At 41.5% G+C, this 19,412-nt stretch overlaps 2 protein-coding genes across 9 annotated transcripts in view; one reads left to right on the top strand and one right to left on the bottom strand.

The window, feature by feature from the left end:
* map2 (microtubule-associated protein 2) overlaps positions 1-1,785 on the bottom strand; it is a 48,182-nt gene extending 46,397 nt beyond the window's left edge. For all 3 annotated transcript variants that reach the window (XM_053877722.1, XM_053877723.1, XM_053877724.1), the window contains exon 1: positions 1,721-1,785. The gene's annotated coding sequence lies outside the window, so the exon portion shown is untranslated. The remainder of the gene's footprint in view (positions 1-1,720) is intronic.
* Positions 775-8,596, top strand: LOC128766239 (uncharacterized). 6 transcript variants are annotated; one of them, XM_053877734.1, is made up of 5 exons: positions 775-1,067; positions 6,311-6,480; positions 6,558-6,612; positions 6,686-7,005; positions 7,550-8,596. In XM_053877734.1, the coding sequence occupies exon 5, from the start codon at positions 7,597-7,599 to the stop codon at positions 8,530-8,532; it is 936 nt and encodes a 311-aa protein (XP_053733709.1). In that variant the 5' UTR covers positions 775-1,067; positions 6,311-6,480; positions 6,558-6,612; positions 6,686-7,005; positions 7,550-7,596; the 3' UTR covers positions 8,533-8,596. The 6 variants fall into 6 exon arrangements, 5 of the variants coding, with proteins under 5 accessions (XP_053733709.1, XP_053733710.1, XP_053733706.1 ...); XM_053877735.1 differs by lacking the exon at positions 775-1,067 and having other exon boundaries at positions 5,710-6,480; positions 6,558-6,688; positions 6,826-7,005; positions 7,550-7,626; positions 7,691-8,596; XR_008415975.1 differs by lacking the exon at positions 775-1,067 and having other exon boundaries at positions 5,710-6,480; positions 7,691-8,596.
* Positions 8,597-19,412: the final 10,816 nt, after the last annotated feature.

Raw genomic sequence — 19,412 nt, 5'->3', positions numbered from 1 at the left:
ACATCTACAGCCATCTTAACAATTCCGTCACGTAAATCACATACTTATCTACCAAAAATGTCAGGTAGTTTATGTCTGAAACCCACACACCGGAGATACACGGCAGAAACACAGGAAGGTGAGTCACTCTGTTTCTGCCCACACATGTATTACCACCAGCTCTCTCTGGCTGCCACATACTGCTGGGTGAAGGGGGAAAAAAACCTTGGATTTTTGTCAGCAGGCTGGTATAAATAAATTCCCCATTCAAAACTGAAGCGCAGCTACGTGTTTATTTGACGTGTGGCATCCAAAAAAAAAGGGGGGTTGCTGCTTCGAACTACGTTGGGACTCAAGCAAACAAAAAGAACAAGTCAAATTCCCATTAGTTTCAACTTAAGCACGGACTTCCATCTCAAAACTTGAATGAATCTGACTCAATGCATAGAACAGTATACATCTTTTAAACATATTCTAGGTATCCAGAACAAAAAGACTCTCTGGGCACAACAAAAATGGTGTTAATTTCCAGAGAATATAATGTGTCACTTCATCAGAGAGACAAAGTAGAGGATGGCAAGTATCTGGCAGACAGAGAGGCAATGTGTTGGTCCTCCTGCCAAGGAAAGAGTGTCACTTCTCTCTGGTTAAAGAAAGCCATTGATGTGTTCACACACCCACACATGGAGTCCGATCTCTCCCTGAACGCAACCAACAAGCACCGTGTTTATATACGTGTTAATTCCTGCCTGATTATGGAGAAAGGAGCCTGGATTAGATTACCTCGCTAACACTCTGGGATTAAGCAAAGCTCACCTACGTTGCAGTCAATACACATGGAGCGTCCTGTTGCTGTGTCACTGCATCCAGAAAATTCAAGACAAGAAGCAGCTCACAGCTCAGTCACGTTCTTCAATATTATACAGCACAGTTTCTCTAAAGGTTTCCGGGTCCATTCCACTTCACATGGATCACAAGCAAGAGGAGCAAACACCAACAGGACCATGAACCCAGTCACCCAGCAAGGCGTCGCTGGAGCCCCTCCCACGTGACATGTAGAAATGATCAAGGATCTCCACACGCTGAAGGTAAATGGACTCAACCAATATATGCAAATGGGAGTGAAGAGCTGCATCAAGATGGCTCGAGCTCTATAAGGTGGTCCAGAGGGTGTAACGGTCCTTAGAACTCACTCACACGTTCAGTAGGATTCTGGACCATTGAAAAAAAATGGGTTTAATGAGTTCACCACACCATCACAATATGACTCAGCATCTTTATCTGTTGAAAAAGCCATGAGTATTAGACGGTTTGTATTGGTTTATATTGCGTATTCTCACAGGTTCCACTGTCACCGCAGCAGGGTCCCGCAGTCGCCGCAATAGGCTTTAATGTGGCTCAATGCAGAGCGATTGTTCGAGTGCGAATGTAAAGCAACATTAGAGGAGGGGAATCACGGGGGCCGCCGGAATGCGGCAATGTGCGCGTCCCGTCTTCACTGGTCCCATCAAACTGACGGCTTCAGGGACAAAGCGGAGTCAATGTAAGCGAACAATGCGTCCTTTTCTCAGTAGACACCGGGAGGGCACCTCATCGTTTCAGCTCCGGTGGATTCGCAGCGTCCACTCACAGCACTGCCCGGACACTCGCTCGGCATTAACGGCAACACTCATGCAGATTTTTTTTTCTTTTTTTTTTTGCTGTGTCACGTCGCGACAGAGTAACAGAAGAGTGGTTTTACCTGCTCGGTGCAACGTCGTCCGGCGCAACTCTGGCTGCCTCTGCCTCCGCAGGCTGCAGCTACCGTAATGACTGCCATAGCCACGCCTGTCGTAATTACGGTGCTCAACACCCCCACCTCGTTTGAAAATATCTTTAAAAATAAAAGTTATTAATGTCTTAAAAATATGAAATTTAATGATCTGTGACCTCACATACTGTTGTTTTTTTTTTTGTTTCTTTTTTTTTGAGGCAAACGAAACAAAGCATTTACACGCCACGAAAATGAAAATACGTATACGGACCAAATAACATTTTACATGGAGGATACCGACATTTTTGAAAATCTATTTTTTGCTTTGAGTTACCGTACTGACGAGCTTAAGCTACATTTTAACCGTTTGGTTAGCGCATGCGCGGCATCGTACTTCAGGTGGACCTTTGCTAAACATCCGGCATTGTTTTTAGCAACTGGTATTTTATACGTCATAAATGTTTATTTATCATCATTATAACTATTATTATATTCTTATAAAAAATGTTTGTATGTTTTTATCCAGTTCCATTGAATAATAACATGACATGAAAGTTAGTGCGACCGCAAATGCCATTTTTACATATTTATATGTATCACTTATTCAGGCTTGTAGACGTCAGTGCAGAGGGCTTCATGGAGATGAGTGGAAAAGCGAACAAGCATTCGTAATGGTCTCATCGTATCCTGTTTTTCCTCTTCAGTCGTCACATCTCCCACACTAATTGAGTAGCTGCATATTAAAATAAGTTTAAAATGTTTGTAATTTCAAAGTCAGAACAAGTTAAAGTTTGCAAAATAGCTGCAAAACTACAAACAAGGTGCAATGTTCTGTGCCTGGATCAGAAATGTCAATCACCTGAGCATTTAAAGCAGCATAAATGGCCCTGTTTGTTAATATAAAACAAGTCACCTGTCATCTTGGTGAGATGTTTGTTGCTGCATTTTCACGCGCATGTTAGTGTCCACCAACCACACCAACTCCGACGCTGAATGAAGTCTGTCACCGAGTGCGTTTGAGATGAGGACGTCATCTTGTGAATATTACAGAGACTTACTGTATTACACAGTCATAGCTGCACATCTGCAACGTGGCAGAGTTGAAGGTGAAACCCTCAGCACAGCTGGACCATCATCTCAAAGAGGGCCCGCTCACCTGCTGTGAAACAACAGTGCAAAGCAGAAGTGACCCCAGTGGCAAAGTCAATTGTGCATCGGTCAATTTGATGATCTTCTGTATTTATTATTCATTAATCGCAGCTGCCTGTGGGCCACACAGGAAGGTAAGCCCTCATTCACTTGAAGAAGTCTAGCCTGATGACTTTGAAGACTTGAAACAGAACCAAAGTCAACACTTGTTACTTCATAAAAAATGCATAAATGTACTGGTGTAGTTGTGTTGTATCCGTTTAGAGAGTGAAACCCAGAAACCAGTGACCTGCAGGGGAAGGCTGAATCTGAATTTATACCTGGAAAGGTCGATCCACACATTTTTCTTAATTTAACTCAATAATTAAAAATTAAATTTCTTTATGCTAAAATACATACAAATGTCCAAAACTACAAGACAGTTTAAAACATATCTTAATTTTATTTTTTCCAAACTGAACAGTCTAAAGTTCAAACATAACTTACTGTATCATGATAACATGAGGCTATAAAAGATACCTCCATCAAATTTTCCATCGCAGTGTAGAGATCATTGAACTTGTTGCAACTCTAAACATGACTGAGGTGATTGGCCACAGACAGTGTGAGGGGTCAGGGGTCAGGGGTCAGGCTAATGTGGGCTCATCAGGAGTTGATTCCAGATGTGAAAAGGTTTGCACAACGTTGACTACATTTGAATTAACTGTTGAATCAGTCAGTGAAAATGAAGAAAAGAACATGGATTAGATATTTACAAGTCTTTGCAGAATGAATCATGAGAATCTCACATTAATGTAGTGTGAAAAGTAGTGATATTTGTATTTTAAAACTGCATTGTTGATGACGGCCATTCTATTCCTACCTCCAATCTTGCAAATCACAGGAATTTTTTGTCATTATCCAGCAATTCATAGCACACAAAATCTTATTAGTCAACAACACAACACTTCCGCAAATTCTCGAAATCCTGCATTTGTTTTGCTAAACCAGCCCCGTGCACTAGAGGGGGGTGAAGCACCGAATAACAAGCGATCCTTACATTTTCTTCACTTCAGGAAGAGATGAAGTAAAAGTAAAGATTTTAGTCAAAGCATACTCATTCAAATAGTAAGGCCACGGGAAATGGCTTACTATGTCTGAAGTTTATGCATTTATTTCCTTTATCATAGATAGATAGATAGACAGATAGATAGACAGATAGATAATCTATCTAAAGAAAAACATCTATACAATTTTATTTAGGGAAAAAAACATTGACAGCCGAACCTAGATAGTTGACTGTATGCGAGCGAAAGACTGTATGTAAACACCAGTGAAATTACACGCAGCAATCTGCTGTTGACTTTCCTTGGTGGAGCCTTGGTTGAGCCAGTGGATCCTGGCCAGCTGCTGAATCCTCCTCCAGAGCAGCCAGACGTAGAGGAAACCAGCTCCATCTGCCGCCCGGCTCTGCCAGCCACTTCATCTCTCAGTAGCTGCGGGCGGTGGGTCAGGGTGATGGATGGAAGGAGAACAAGAGTTATGCCAGGAAGACACGGGAGGCATAAGTATCTGTAAGCACTTCGCTCTTCCTCTCACAGTCATGTTAATTAATGGCCTAGGTTCCACCCTCAGGTAACAGAAAGACAACTTCCATGTTTAATCACTTTTTTTTTTTCCAAACTGGCTTTGTCATTCCTATCTCAAGATTTTAAAATTATTTTTTCTAATTTCACTGCCTTTAGAATCCAAGCAGAGATTAACTTTTAGACAATTGAAATGTCAAAGAATCTCTGATTTTAAACTTAAAAAAAAATAATAATAACTGGCATTAGTACCTGATAACCTACAAAGACCCGATACATATATAACATTTTGTGTGCCCATTTTGAAATGCCAGTCTAATGCAGCTTCTCATGGCAAAGACATAAGAAGCAAAGATCATCTCCTTACTAGTTTATAAGAATTCACTGATTTAAACATTTCACTTTGAGGAAACCCTTAAAGCGGGTCCACGTGTGACGGAGGTGTCCTGCTGCTCCAAGTTGCTGCCGTAGACTAGTCGAAAGCCAGTTTGTGTGATAAATGTGTTTCCACTTGTTCAGGTAGGTGTGGAGCTTTCATCCCATCTGATCTGTCAGTGGATAAGGCCACAGTTTGACACAGACAGATCAACCTCTACCTGCAGTTTAGAGGAGTCTGCTCTCCTCTGAGAACCACCTCTACTGCAGTGACAAGGAGCTGCCGTGCAGCACTGCATCTTAGTGTCTTTACATGCGAGGTCGAACGTCTATTACATGCACAACAGAGAAGCATTTTTTTTAAAAAGTGGGAGGGAACATCAACTTCATAATCTAAATTGTTGAGCAGAAACAGATCTTTGTCACTCAAAACATACCTGGAATCAGAAGGAAGATGAGTTTTCAAATCCAGCTGGGATAAATTGTATTGTCTTTTGTCTTGAAAGAGCATCATGACAGTTACAAGACTGGACATGCAGTTATAGATCAAAATAAAGAAATCACTTATCATCCCATGCATATATACTGTAGATCTAAAGCATGTTCTGGTGAAAGACAGTTAGTAAGCAGACACCACACAGGATTCCAAATAAAAAAACGATTGCCTTATTTTACTGCATTATTTTAAAACGGCAAGTTCACAAAATGTTTTTTATCCAATAACTATAAGCAACTGATTCTTGTATGACATGAATTAAAATATATTAGATTTAGAATTGAATTAACCAAGGTTTCCCACAAAGACATGTGATATTCAAGTCCATATAAATGTTTTAAATCGAATGCATGACAGCTGGAACATCAACAAGTTAAACTAAAAAAAAATCATACACAAAAGTGTTGACAATATTTAACACAAGTATGTGTCGTATAAAACTTGCACAAACCGTAATGTGAACATGGGGCTTTCTCTAAATCAATAAACAAGCTTAAAAACGCCAACTCACTGGACAGTGTGAACTCTCCCAACAACATATTTCGTAACCAAATTCTTTAAAGTATAAGCTACCACCGTGTGTAAAAAACGACCTAAGCATACAATTGTGAATTTTATTTTGTGAAAAATCAACATATTGAACATCTGTGGAAGATTGTAATGAAAAAAATATACAAATTAAAAAAACTTAAAAAAAAAACTTTTAAATACATTAACTACTGAAATTGTTTTTGTGAATTATACTCCATCTTCAGTGAATGTTGTCACAGTGGAAGACATCCGGGACTCTCTGTTGCTCCAGGTTTGGTCAGAATTCCAGGTTTAAAAACCTGGAAGAGGTCAACAGTTTTCTGCCTGAACACAGACTGACCCACCCACAAGTTCAGAGTAGTCCCCAACATATACACATTGATCACTGTGAAGTGAATGTGCGCATCCACCAGCTGGGAAAGGTTTTCCTCCACAAATTTCTGGGTATTCCACACCGCACAGACAAAGTAGAGCAAACCCTGCACGACGCCGGCGATGGTCACCCTCAGCTGACCCGCGAACTTGGGGGAAGAACAGGGCTGACCACTGGCTAACATCCGCTGAATGTGCCGAATCAGGTAGATGGAAATTGAAACAGTCGACATGACCATGACCAACACAGAAAGAACAAGGTACAACTTCAGAATGCACGTTGTTATGAATGAAATATATATGATGTGATTGAAGAAGCCCATCTTTATGTTTAAAGGATGACCGGTGGAGTTTGCCAGATAAGGAACAAGTCGAAGAAGGACAAGAGACACGTCAGTAAAAGTCCATAACCTTTCAAAAGCCCAGGCAGAGTAGATGATGAACTTGACGTTCTTCTTGATCCAGATGGTGAGAGCTCTCTTGGCCGGGACGATCTGAGTGTAGTAGAAGAAGTTGAGCCAGACGAAAGAGGTCATGCTTGTGTTAAAGAGGCAGAGTGACAGCAAAAAGAAGGATGCGGTGAAGACGACATCTGTCCCCTTCAGGTCACAAATGGACTTGCCAAGGATGGACACCAGGTTACAGACCGTGCAGAGGACCAGAGTCTCCAGGAGGATCTTGAGAGGCTGCCTGAGCTGCCCCGACGCAGTCGTGCGCACCAGGCAATAGATGAAGAACAAGTTCGCCAGAAAGTTGATGGCAACCAGAGGCCCGTTGATGATGGCGTAAGTCAAATAATACATTGTCACTCTGCCGCTACTCTGCTGCTGATCAGTTCTTACCCGCAGGGAAGGAGACTAAATACTCCGATATCAAACTTATTTTTTGCATACGATGCAAATTGTTAATGGAAATTAAATTCGTTTTAAACCACCCATCAGTATTTGTGTAATGTAAGAACATGGAGGAGGACAATATCCATGAATGAAATGCCTGTTATGTAACATCGGAACACATGAATCGATACATGTTTTGTTTTTTTAACATATTAAAGCACATTGCGGTGGTAAATAAGGCACGAGTTTCACCTTAGTTGCGAAGTTGGAGTATTAGCAAGCATCGCTTTTTTTCTCCCAAAATCGGTTCACACAATTTTCAGTCAAGTTGACCATCTGAATTCTTCACCATCAGACAAAGCAAATCATTGTTTAGAAACCTCGATCCGCTTAATTTCACAGTAACTTCATTTGCATCTAGAATTTCCATATGATGCAAATCTCCCCAAATTGTGATGTGTGAGCAGTGAGTCTTAACATGCCACGTCTCCAGGTGACACAACAAGACAGAGCCAACAGCAGCAGGAGCCACAGAGGAAAATGGACCGGACGACGACCACCATTGTTAATGTGCCACTTGTTTTTATGAGCCTTCTGATGAACAGTTTTTTCATTTACTGCCTGGGCTTTTCAGATCCTTCAGAGAAACTCAAGCAGCCGGTGAGCTGCCTTCTGTGCACGCTGGTCTGCAGCTCTGTCACGTACCTGATATCCATGCTGGCGGAGGTCGTCCTGAACATGATGGGGACTCACTCGATCACGTCTTTGGTCTTTTATATCCTGTCCGTTTGCACTTTGAGTTCCTGTATGACCACCTCCGTCTGGCTCAACTTCTTCTACTACACGAAGATCGTACCAGCCCAGCAAGCTCTCTCCATCTGGATTAAGAAGAACGTCAAGCGGATCATCTACGTCGCCTGGTTTTTTGAAAGAATCTGGACTTTGCTTGAGATTTCTCTGACTGTTCTTCAGCTTCATGCACTCTTCACATTGGCGACTTTGAATTACACGACTGGAAGTATAAAAATATCACTGTCTCGGAGCTTAGAAAAGGCCTTAGATTTTTACTTTATATTTTCATGGCTCCTAAAGACATACTTCATTGTCTCTGTATATGTCATGGTCTGGTCAACGGTTTCCATGTCGTGCTTCTTGGTGAGACATGTTGCGAAGATGATAGCCAGTGGTCAGGCTTATTCCTCTCCAAAGTTCTGTGGTCAGGTAAGGGTGGTTATCACCGGCATCCTCCAGGGTCTTCTCTACCTTCTATGTGGAGCTTGGATTTGTTACAACATGTTCAGAGAACAGTTCACAGACAAGAAGCTTAATGAAAATGCCCACTACACCGTGTGCAACGTGTTCATGTTCGGCACCACTCTAAACCTGTGGGTGGGTCAGTCCGTCTTCAGGCAGAGGGCCGTCAATGTCATTCAAGCTTTGAAAGGCAAGCTTCTGATGATGAAGCTGGAGCTGTAAAGGTATGAGTCGAGGGTGGGAAATGGATTCTGGGAAAGCTCAAAAATACATGTCATGTGTTTAAGTCATGTTTAGCCCTTGTGTAAACGCTACATCATGAATGTTTGCCTCAGCAAATCGTTTCGTGACTCAATTGTGACACGCCGAAAATAAAAAGTAATGAAATGCTCGAGAATTGAGAGGTTTATTTTCATCTCAGCGGGTTGGGTTCAATCCATGATAAAATGTGTGGAACAAGAATAACATCAACCTCATGTACAGACAGAAATTTGACTGAAATCCAGGGTCCTCGCCAGTATTTAGTAAGGGCGAGACAACGGTTTTTAAATCTTTGCTACAGCATTTCTTTAAAGCAGAGAGCTTTAAAGTAAAAAAAACTTGGACTGTTACTATTGCTTGTCGCCGGTCAACGTAAAAGGATGTCATATACAAGCCAGGTTTATGGCTTGCATCGCATTTCAGTAGCAACAAATGAAGAAGACGATAGCACATGCTCAAGCATGAGAGTCACTCGAATTTAACACATCAACCTCAGGGGTTTCCACAGAAGATCTTTTAAGTCAAGGTTGTTGTATTTGTAATGTCACAGAGTGCGACTTCGATTTTGAGGTTGAATTATGGCTGTACGAGAACGGAGGAGTCCTGATGTGTTGATATTTTCAATGAGATCAATGGCTCTTTTTTACTTTTTTTTTTGAGAGTGTAGTGAAGTTTTTTTTCCCCAAAGACAGTCACCTCAATGATAGAGTTCTTATAATAAACCCTGAAGCTGAGCATGGAAAATGAACCACTGAGTGTGGCCCAATGGCAAGTCTCAGGTGTTATTACGAGTCATACCGCGCTATACCTCCATAAAAACAACAGAAAATACAACGCATGCAAATGGAAACTCAGCAAATGGCTCAGAAACAACACTCAACTGGCAAGAATCCTGGATTAAACCAATACTATTAATAAGAAGTTTCAAGAAAAAAATAATATCAGGAGTCACAAAAATAAATAAATAATAACACTAATAAAATTATGTTTGAAAAAAATGTTGTTTAGGCATTAACAAAAGACATTAAAGCATCACTTATTAAACATCACATTCTGTTGGGTGTTGGGGAATCAAAAAGGAGGAAACTATGCTTTCATTCCAAAGAAATATATTAAAAATGTCAAGGAAAAATCAAGTTCATTTTTGTCTGTTTTTTAACTCCAGTAATGGTGACTTTAGTGTCTTCGTTTTAAGAGGAGACTCCTTTGTTAGTCCAACAGGAGGAAGTTCCAAATTCCTTGCGCCCACTGGGATGGAAGAGCAGTGAAGTTGTAGGTTAAGTTGTCTTGTGCGCTCCGAGTTCTTGCCCTCAAACCCCTCAGGAACTATCCACACCCTCACAATGCAGAAGCACAGCTTGTTGTCAGACCTCAGCACAGATTTTAATATCAAACTACATGGGTTTGAACTACAGAAGTTGCACCATTCAATCAGCATGACTCACATTTAAAGAGTTTTGTTTTTTGAGGAGCTGCTTTAAATGGACATGCGAGAGCCAAAACTGGACCATGGATTTAAAATAAAACGGGAAGTAATCCAAAGTCCACAGAGCAGATAGAGCAAACCCTGCAGGATCCCAGTGACGGCCACCCTGAGCTGACTGTAGAACGCTGAGGAGAAACTTGACTGATCGGTGCCTTGCATTTGCTGCAAGTGTCTGAACAGATACAGTGAAATTGAGGCACTTGACACCACCATTACACACATAGAAAGAACAAGGTAAGCCTTGAACAAGCAGTTAAATATGAAGATACGGTCAAGACAGTGGGTTGTTGAGACATTTCAGTCGAGATGTCTGTGCTCCTTTTAGGCAAAAGTTCAAATAAGAGAAACGTCACGTCAGACAAAGACCAGATTCTCTCAAAAACCCATGCATAGTAGATAATGGGCTTGATGTTGTTCTGGATCCAGATGGATAGCGCTCTCCTAGCAGGTACGATCTGACTGTAGTAGCAGAAGTTCAGCCAGACAGACCAGGTCATACTTGCGGACACGACGCAACGCCACAACAAAAGCAAGGCATTGAGATGCATTTGGTGACCATTAAGAGCAAGTAGACCACACTACAGGAGATCATCGTCTCCAGGAGGATCTTCAGAGGCTGCTTGATCTTCCCAGAGGCACTCGGACCGTGAAGACAATAGATGAAGAACAAGGTGAGCGGGAGGCTGACAAACACTGCAGGCATGTTGATGATGGCCTTTGCTAGAAGATCCATTTTCCTCTCTGCTTTGCTTCTGAGTTCTCAAAGTCTATATACTCTGTAATGTTCGAATGTTTGGGTATTTGCATCACATGCAAATTGTTTATGGAAATGCTATTACTGTTAAATCGTGCAGATACACGACAGATATAAGATAACAAATATACAGATCATCAGTCTGGTAACATTTCAGAGACACCCCCTCCATTCAAACCAAGTTATTCTTAACAACAGTGAGATACATTATGTACGTCATAGTTCAATTTCGATGAGGGGTCAACTGAACATCGGTGCCGATATTTGATCTGTTTTTAACGTAACGTTTTTTGTGTGGTACGTATATCTGCATCGACTGTTTTCCTACTAAAAAACGGGGTAAAAGGGGTTATTTGTCCTGTCCACAGCATCCGATTGGTTACACATACCGTAGGCCGATTCTAGCGGAATCCTCGAACACAGTACGTTTTCCCACATGGTCAAGCTCAGTGTCTCTCACAGCATGTAAAGACAGAAAAGTTGTTATGAGCATCCCAGTCCTCAACAGTCATTAATAGTAACATTGCTGTGAGCAGAGTAGTGTAAAAACGTAAACAAACTTAAACGGCAGCTGAGCTAGCTTGTAATGCCCCAGTTTTTCATTTCCATCGTGAGTAGTGGATCCAGTAGCAGTCCATTTCTGGCTCTAAATATGAGCATCAGTCTTTGTCTCTCTACTAGCTCAGCTAACTTTAGTCTGATCTTGCTGTAGCAAACAGCTCTGTAATCTGCCTTATACATGAACAGCCTTCTTCTGTAGCAGAAGCAGTGGTCCAGATTTACTTAGGTAGATGATAAGACCTCCACTCCATACACTACGTGTGGGAGTATCAGAGTACAGCACAATGTTCTTCAACAGTCTTCCATTCAAACAGAATTTGCATTTGTTCTTGATACAGAGCTGTCTGGACATTTTCATCCAGCTGTTTGTTCTGTGCTGGTTCCATGTGAGCTGCTCGTCTATGTGAAGCCCTGAAATTTCACCTCTGATGGAAACTCTTCCTGTGAATTGTCAAGGATAAGCTATCGTCCACATTTCAATTCCAAAAAGACCATGGATTGAGTTTTTTCTACATTTGAGACGAGCTTATTTATGTATTCTTAATTTTCTTCATTTCCATTTCAGTCTTCTCTTTGGCGTTTAGATCCTCTCCACTGTTGATCTGCGAACAATACATGGTTCATTTGTTCTGGCCCCTCACATTTATACCATTAAATATGATTTAGATGTCATTTTTGGCTTGAAAAGTCACTACATCCTTGATACATCTGGACAGTTTAGATTTTTTTGTCACAGCTGCGAAGGCATCCTGAACTAACGTTTGTTCCTTAGACTTTATTTGCATCATCATATTGCACTCTGACAGTGACCCAGGGGACCAATACCAGCGAGGCACTGTTGGCGCAGCATGGTGTTTTGGTCAACATGACCCTTTTGAAATCCCAAATATTTTGACATTTCTGACGCTGATTTTCTGCTGGAGACTTTTTATTCATTCTCTTGAAAACTCTTGGTCTTGAATGTCTTCTTCCCCCATAAATTTTAGGGGAAAAAGGGCCGCTGGCATCCTAAAAAACAAACATGCATTTGTTAAAGAAAACAAGATCTGCATGGTTTCACAGACACATCATTTGCATGAACAGTTTGCATGCGATGCAAATATCTCAGATTAGGTATAATTCGGAGCATTTGATCGTCATCACCCAGGCCTCAGGTTGAAGCAGCAAGAAGCAGATCGGCACCAGAAGATGGATCTGTCAATGGTCACTGTCAACTTGACTATTGCTTTTCTTGACCTCCTGCTGAACATTTTTTTCTCCTATTGCCTGGCCTTTTCATCGGAGAAGATCAAACAGCCTCTCAAGATCCTTCTGGAGTTGATGATCTCCTGCTCCATCCTGTACTTGGCGTCCATGACCTTGAAGATGATCTTGGGGAATAGCTTAGCGATAAATGCGGCCTTTTATTTGTTGTCAAATTTCAGCTTGGCCACAAGCATGACGTCTTCGGTCTGGCTCGGCGTCTTTTACTTCACACAGATCGTGCCTGCAGAGCGAGCGCTCTCCATCTGGATTAAGAAGAACATCAAGCCTGTGATCTACTCTGCATTAATTTTGGAGCGACTCCTGATCTTTGCTGATATGGTTTTCGAATTTGTGAGGAGTGAAGTTTTAATCACACTGTCTGTCGCGACAAACACCACGACGTATCTGGAGATAGCAAGACTGCATAGCCTCAAAAGTGTTGCGGATTTGTATTCATTTATGAAATGGAGCATATCACTGTACTTAGTCATTTCTGTTTGTGCGATGGTCATGTCAAATGGCTCGATTTCCTGGTACCTGATTCGACACATTCAGCGTATGTCCTCCAACGGTCAGTGCTTTTCCTGCCCAACGCTCCGTGGTCAACTCAGGGTGGCTGTCACTGGCATCGTGCAGGGTGTGCTCTACATGTCGTCTGCACTGTGGATTGTTTGCAGTTTTGTGAAATATCAACTGTTTAATATTTTCACGGATTTTGATGTGCACATTACTGTGATCAACGTGTACATGTTTGGCACTTCTTTAAACCTGTGGGTGGGTCAGACAGTGTTCAGGCAGAGAGCCGTTGGCATCATTCAAGCTTTGAAAGGCAAAGTTTTGGCCAGGAGAAGTGATGGTGAAGCAGAAACTACAAAGACGTGAGTCCAGGACGGCAATCTTGAAAACTTTCCTCTTGCCTTTCATCTCGTCTGAACAGGTCCCGGCAACATGTCTACAACAATAACAGCAGCAAGACTGGACGACCTCTGAATATCAATAAATGCTTCTGGGAAACATCTTGAAAGTATTATTGTATTAAAGAAACAACTTAAACCTTTTTGGTTCCGTTTTTTTGCCATGGGAAGAGATTATTTTTACAAAAGGGGAAAACAGTCATGGATATAAAGTTAGATCTTGAATAAATGTTGGTATAGATTAAACAATAATAAATAATACATTTTTAATCATTTTTTAACAATTTTTTAATCATTTCATAACAACCTTTTTTCTACTTTTTTAAACTGCCACAACTGACACTTCAAAATGGAGCTTCACAGCAAGAAACACAGACCCGAGGTCATTGATATTCAGTGTAGTTAAATATGTTATACAGTGAGGGCTTAAATGGCATTACATGGACAAACGTGATTCATTAAATAACAATTTTACCTTTTTTTTATTTTGCTACGAAATGACAACAGCCACAGAAGAGCTGTAGTATATTGCATCAACAACATTTCAATGCTTCTCCTACGTTTTGCTGCTCATATATTTCCCAATAATTCCTCATTTACGTTCTGTTTCTCAAACTTCGTCTGCCCGTGCAAAACGGTGCACTCACCATTGTACTTCTTCGGCACTGTCATACAAACATGCAACTCCAGAGTGAATGAGAAAGAGGCGGGACTAGTAAACATAGTGACTCCCGATTGGTTAACTGTTTCTTCTGGCACTCTGGCAGCTACATCACGCTGGTTAGGTTGATCGGTCCACGCACCTTATGTTTTGTCCGACTTTTTTCGGGGGTGTTCGAGTTCTGGATTTTCGTTCGAAATCAGAAGCAAAAAAATCTCGAAATTCGGTCCGGGACATTGGAAAACCAAGGTACCACAGTAGTCACAAGTGAATATTCGTAATATGGAATCAACCCGTATTTGAATTGATATTGGACTTGATTTTTTCCGTACTTTAGAGATGTCCTGAACGCAACATGGCGCTGCCAGGTTTGTCTCCGATCCTCAACTGTCACTTAGGGCATCAAGATCCATGGAGGTACAAAGCTCAGGAGGACATTTCTGACTAAAATAGAGGGGGAGTGGCGTCCTAAAAAAGGCTTAAAAAAAACCCATAAATGTAAGGAAACCAAGACCAGCATGCTTTTCGCATTATTTGCATTTACAATTTGCATGTGATGCAAATATCTCAATTTAGATACATTTTGGAGCACTTGGTCGCCATCCATCATGTTTCCTTGAGAAACAACATGAAACAGAGCACCACTGGAACCGAAGCCAAAATGGACTTTTTGTTTGCCATCAATGTGACTTTTTCCTTTCTTAACCTTCTGCTGAACATTTTTTTCTCCTACTGCCTCGTCTCCTCCCCAGAGAAGATCAAACAGCCTCTCAAGATCCTCCTGGAGCTGCTGATCTCCTGCTTCGTCTTGTACTTGGTGTCCATGTTCGGCAAGTTAATCCTTGAACATTGTGGCAATAGTTTGGTGCTAAATGTGGCCTTATATTTGCTGTCGTGCTCCAGCTTGGCCACAAGCGTGACCTCCACTGTCTGGCTGTACTTCTACTACTACACACAGATCGTGCCTGCCAAGAGAGCTCTCACCGTCTGGATGAAGAAGAACGTCAAGACTATCATCTACACGGCGTTAATTTTCGAGCGGATATGGGTTGTCGCTGACATGGCTTTTGACATAGTGAGGTGCCGAGCTTTATTCGCTTCGACTGTCTGGACCAACACCACGGTGTATCTGGAGGCAACGGAACTAGACAGCCTCAAAGGCTTCTATGATTTTTATGTACATTTTTCCTGGGGTCTTAGAATGTACTTCCTCCTGTCTGTATGTGTTATGATCATGTCAAATGTTTCTATTTCCTCCTACCTTATCGGACACGTTCGGCAAATGTCGGCCAACAGTCTGTGCTTTGCTTGTCCAACGGTGCGCGGGCAGCTGAGGGTGGCCGTCACCGGCATCCTGCAGGGTGTGCTCTATATGTGCTGTACAGCGTGGATGACACGCAACGTCATGACCCATCAACTGACGTACAGTTTCACTGATTTCTACCTGCACTTCTCCGTGGTCAACGTGTACATGCTCGGCACATCTTTAAACCTGTGTGTTGGGCAGGCTGCATTCAGGCAGAGAGTCGTCGACATCATTCGAGCTTTGAAAGCCAGTTCACGAGGTGACCACAGTCAAGCCCCAACTGTGAGTTCAGGGCGTGAGGCGGGATCATACACTGAAGACTGAGGCTAATACCGCAAGACAAAAACATCCCGCATTATCCGCATTGTAAATAATATAAAATGTTGCTCTATACCTCCATTAAATCTGTGATTGTATCCTCATGTTGGTCTCAATTCGATCTTTGTTTCATGCTGTGCAGTGAATCAAATCTAGTTTCTCTTACTTGGACTGCTGTACCGAACAAAGTAAGAACTTGAATAAGTATGCATGTCGATGATATCCTGAATAAGATGGGCCACAGAGATCCGCAAATAACTATCACCACTATCACCCATGGCGTAACACAGACCTGGGCAAAGTGCGGCCCGGGGGCCATATGCGGCCCAATGCCTGTATTTTCGTGGCCCGTTTGACGTCAGACTTTTTTCTGCTATGCTCTTGTTTTAAGACAAATGTTTTCTTCTTTCCATTGGTCATTTTTTGTTTGTTTTTTTCATGTTCCTCAAAATACATTGAAGTAATACTGAAAATATATTTTGAAATACAGGTAAATTGCCTTTTGATCTTGAACGTCTTGTCCATAGTTCATTTATATTCAAATCAAGTGCATAGAAAATGAAATATTTCATAGGTTTCATGGCATGTTAAGTCTTCTTAATATCCTTACATTTCATCTTCTTAGGTTCATTTTGTACTTGTAGTTAAGTATATATATTTTGGATGTTTTTCCATCATGTTTTGCAGTCATCGCTGTCTTTCTTTTGATGATGGCCCCTCACAACTCTTACAGTTTCTAATGTGGCCCTTTAGGCGTCCTATACTGACAACAAATGCAGCTTTCAGAGTTGGATTCTGATGCATTGCCCCTTCTACTCATTCAGCTTCAACCCAAATCCATGAAGAAAGAGGCTTCATCAGACCTTACTGCAACTATTCTGTCCATGGAAACACCACCTGTTCTAGATACTTGTCATTGACTCAAGGAAGTGGGTGAAAAGTCCATATTTTCTAGGAGACCCAAAAGATGAATGAGCTCCAGGACGAGTCACAGCCTTCCATGTTCTGTTCTTGGCAGACAAGTGGGAACTCGTGGGATAAGGGACCTATAGAAAACCTAACTAACCAGACTAGGACTATGGGATATTTTGATCCCAAAAACCTTTAATGACTAGTAAACAGTTTTGTCATTGTGAAAACAATGTATTGTACTTTCAACTATACAGCAATTGTATACACAGCATTTGCACAGACACTAAATCTACTTCAGCTTATTTAACATTGACGCCTCTACAGTCACTGTCTCGCACAATACCACTGCATAAGAAAACAGATTAAACCCATCATAAAATGTAAATTAATACAACTTTTCTTTGAGCTTCTGTTAATTAAAACTACGTAGCAGCTACAGTTTTTTTTGTAAAACTACCATTGAATACAAAATATCTGTTAATCTCGAATATGAAATGTATTAAAGTTATTTTTGGAGGTTTATTTTCCGTATAATTCGAGCGAAACACCTGCACAATGCAGATGTGTTTTTTCAAATGCAGACTTTCTGAGCATGTTTTGATATGTAGTTCAGCTCGTATTGAGTCAATTCCTCAACAACATACTGCTGTGTTCCTCCATACAGTCATGGCAGGATGTCATAATGTCAGGAAATGGCTTTTTTTTTCGGAACATGAGAAAACAAATAGTTTTGAGTGAGGTCTCCATGATTTGCGTGAGATGCAAATACCCCACATTTGTATCAGTACAGAGTGTTTGGTGTCCATCACAGGTGTCAGAGCAGCAAGAGAAGCTTGAAAACAATGGATTTATTGGCGAGCGCCTGGGTCAACGCGGCTTGTGTTTTCCCGAACCTTTTTCTCAACGTGTTCTTCCTGTATTGCCTGATCTTCTCTGGTTCATTGCAGAAGTTCAAGCAGCCACTGAAGTTCCTCCTGCTGACGATGGTCTTCTGCTCGGTGGTTTTCCTGGTCTGCCTGATCATCAACGCCGCTCTCATCGTCATCCGGGACGACGTGTTCCCCAGCACAGCCATGTTCATCCTGTCGCACGTGCTCTTATACAGCAGCATGACCACCTCCGTCTGGATCAACGTCTTCTACTGCACGCAGATCGTGCCTCCAAAGCACGCGTTCTTCATCTGGATGAAGAAGAACATCAAGTGTATCATTTTCTTCGTCTGGGGTTTTGAGAGAGTGTGGATTTCCGCTGACGTATTTTTTCTCTGTGTAAATTATTTACCTATATTCGGTAACAGCACAGTGCAGAGAGAAACACCAGCACATGTTAGAGAGAAAGCCGTGAAGTTCTTCACGGCATACATGTGGTTTGTGATGTCCTATCTCCTTCTCTCTTTGGGTGTCATGGTCATGTCGTGTGTTTCAGTCTCATCCTACCTCATAAGACACATTCACAGTCTGTTGGCCAGTACTCAGTCTTCCTCCAGCCCCAAGTTTCAAGGTCAGCTGAGAGTGAGCGTCAATGGCATCCTGCAGGGTTTTCTCTACCTGTTCTGCGTCATGTGGTTCATTTTCAAATTCATCTATCATTCTGTTGCCGACATTTCTTTTGATCCTCATGTCCACTACACTGTGATCAACGTGTACATGCTTGGCACCACCTTAAACATGTGGGTGGGTCAGACTGTGTTCAGGCAGCGGACCCTCGACATCATTCGCGCTCTGAGACAAAAGAAGTGGGAGGAGGGTGGCGCTGAAACCGGCAGTCGAGGACCCACGTCACAGCCTTCCACGGCAACTGCCTATGAAAGTTAGTCGCCGCTGGGTTCATTCTCACTTGGTTTATTTACACCTATTTATATAGAGCTCAATCTCTCAACATATTCTCTTCTTAAACAGTCAACGGCATCACTTTCTCAGTTACTTTACTTTAGTAATGCTAATGACAAATGCCATTTAAGTCTCAGCACATGAGAATATTATTGTCTTCTCCAAACTACTTTGCTTATTAAACATTACACTGAAGCCTCCACACTCAGTGTCTCAAAAACCAATATCTTTTGCTTATGAAAATTAAAAATTATTCAGTTTTCACAGAACATTTTCTTTAAATTTCTGATGACTAAAATCGGACAAATGAAACCATTAAACAGAAGTGTGTGCTTATAATGTAAATGGAATGTATCAATAAAATTCCCATGAAAAGGTTCTTGATTTTATTCTTCAACTATTTTTAACAAGGTATTAACCTGGTATTTTGAGGAGTTCTCTTGAGCCTTGTTTTATTCATTTCAAATGCCGACACGTTTACCTTTCCTCTGCGCTTTTAATATGAAGCTCAGCTTGTGTTGAATCTAGTTCATTATAAAGCTGTGCTATGTACAGTGGCTGAGAAGTGTGAAACAGATTTACAAACTTTTGAAACAACTTTTTATTGTGTATTTCTCGCTCGAACACCACTGCACAAGGAAACACCACACATTCAGCTCAAACTCGGAACAAGATGAAATAAAACTATCAATCCCTTGTGACAGTGAAGTTTTACCATTAAATGACAACATGTTTTGAAACGATAATTCACTTAGAGCGACCCCAGCCTCTTTCCTCCTCAGTAGTTTAAGCAGGAATGAGGTTTTCCCACAATTCAATGAAGAGGGGTCGAAGTGCAGATAAGTTACAGATGTG

This window comes from Synchiropus splendidus, chromosome 10 (assembly GCF_027744825.2).
Source record: "Synchiropus splendidus isolate RoL2022-P1 chromosome 10, RoL_Sspl_1.0, whole genome shotgun sequence".
Lineage (NCBI taxonomy): Eukaryota > Metazoa > Chordata > Actinopteri > Syngnathiformes > Callionymidae > Synchiropus > Synchiropus splendidus.
Note: the sequence above shows the minus strand (reverse complement) of the source record. Positions and strands in the feature narration are given on the sequence as shown.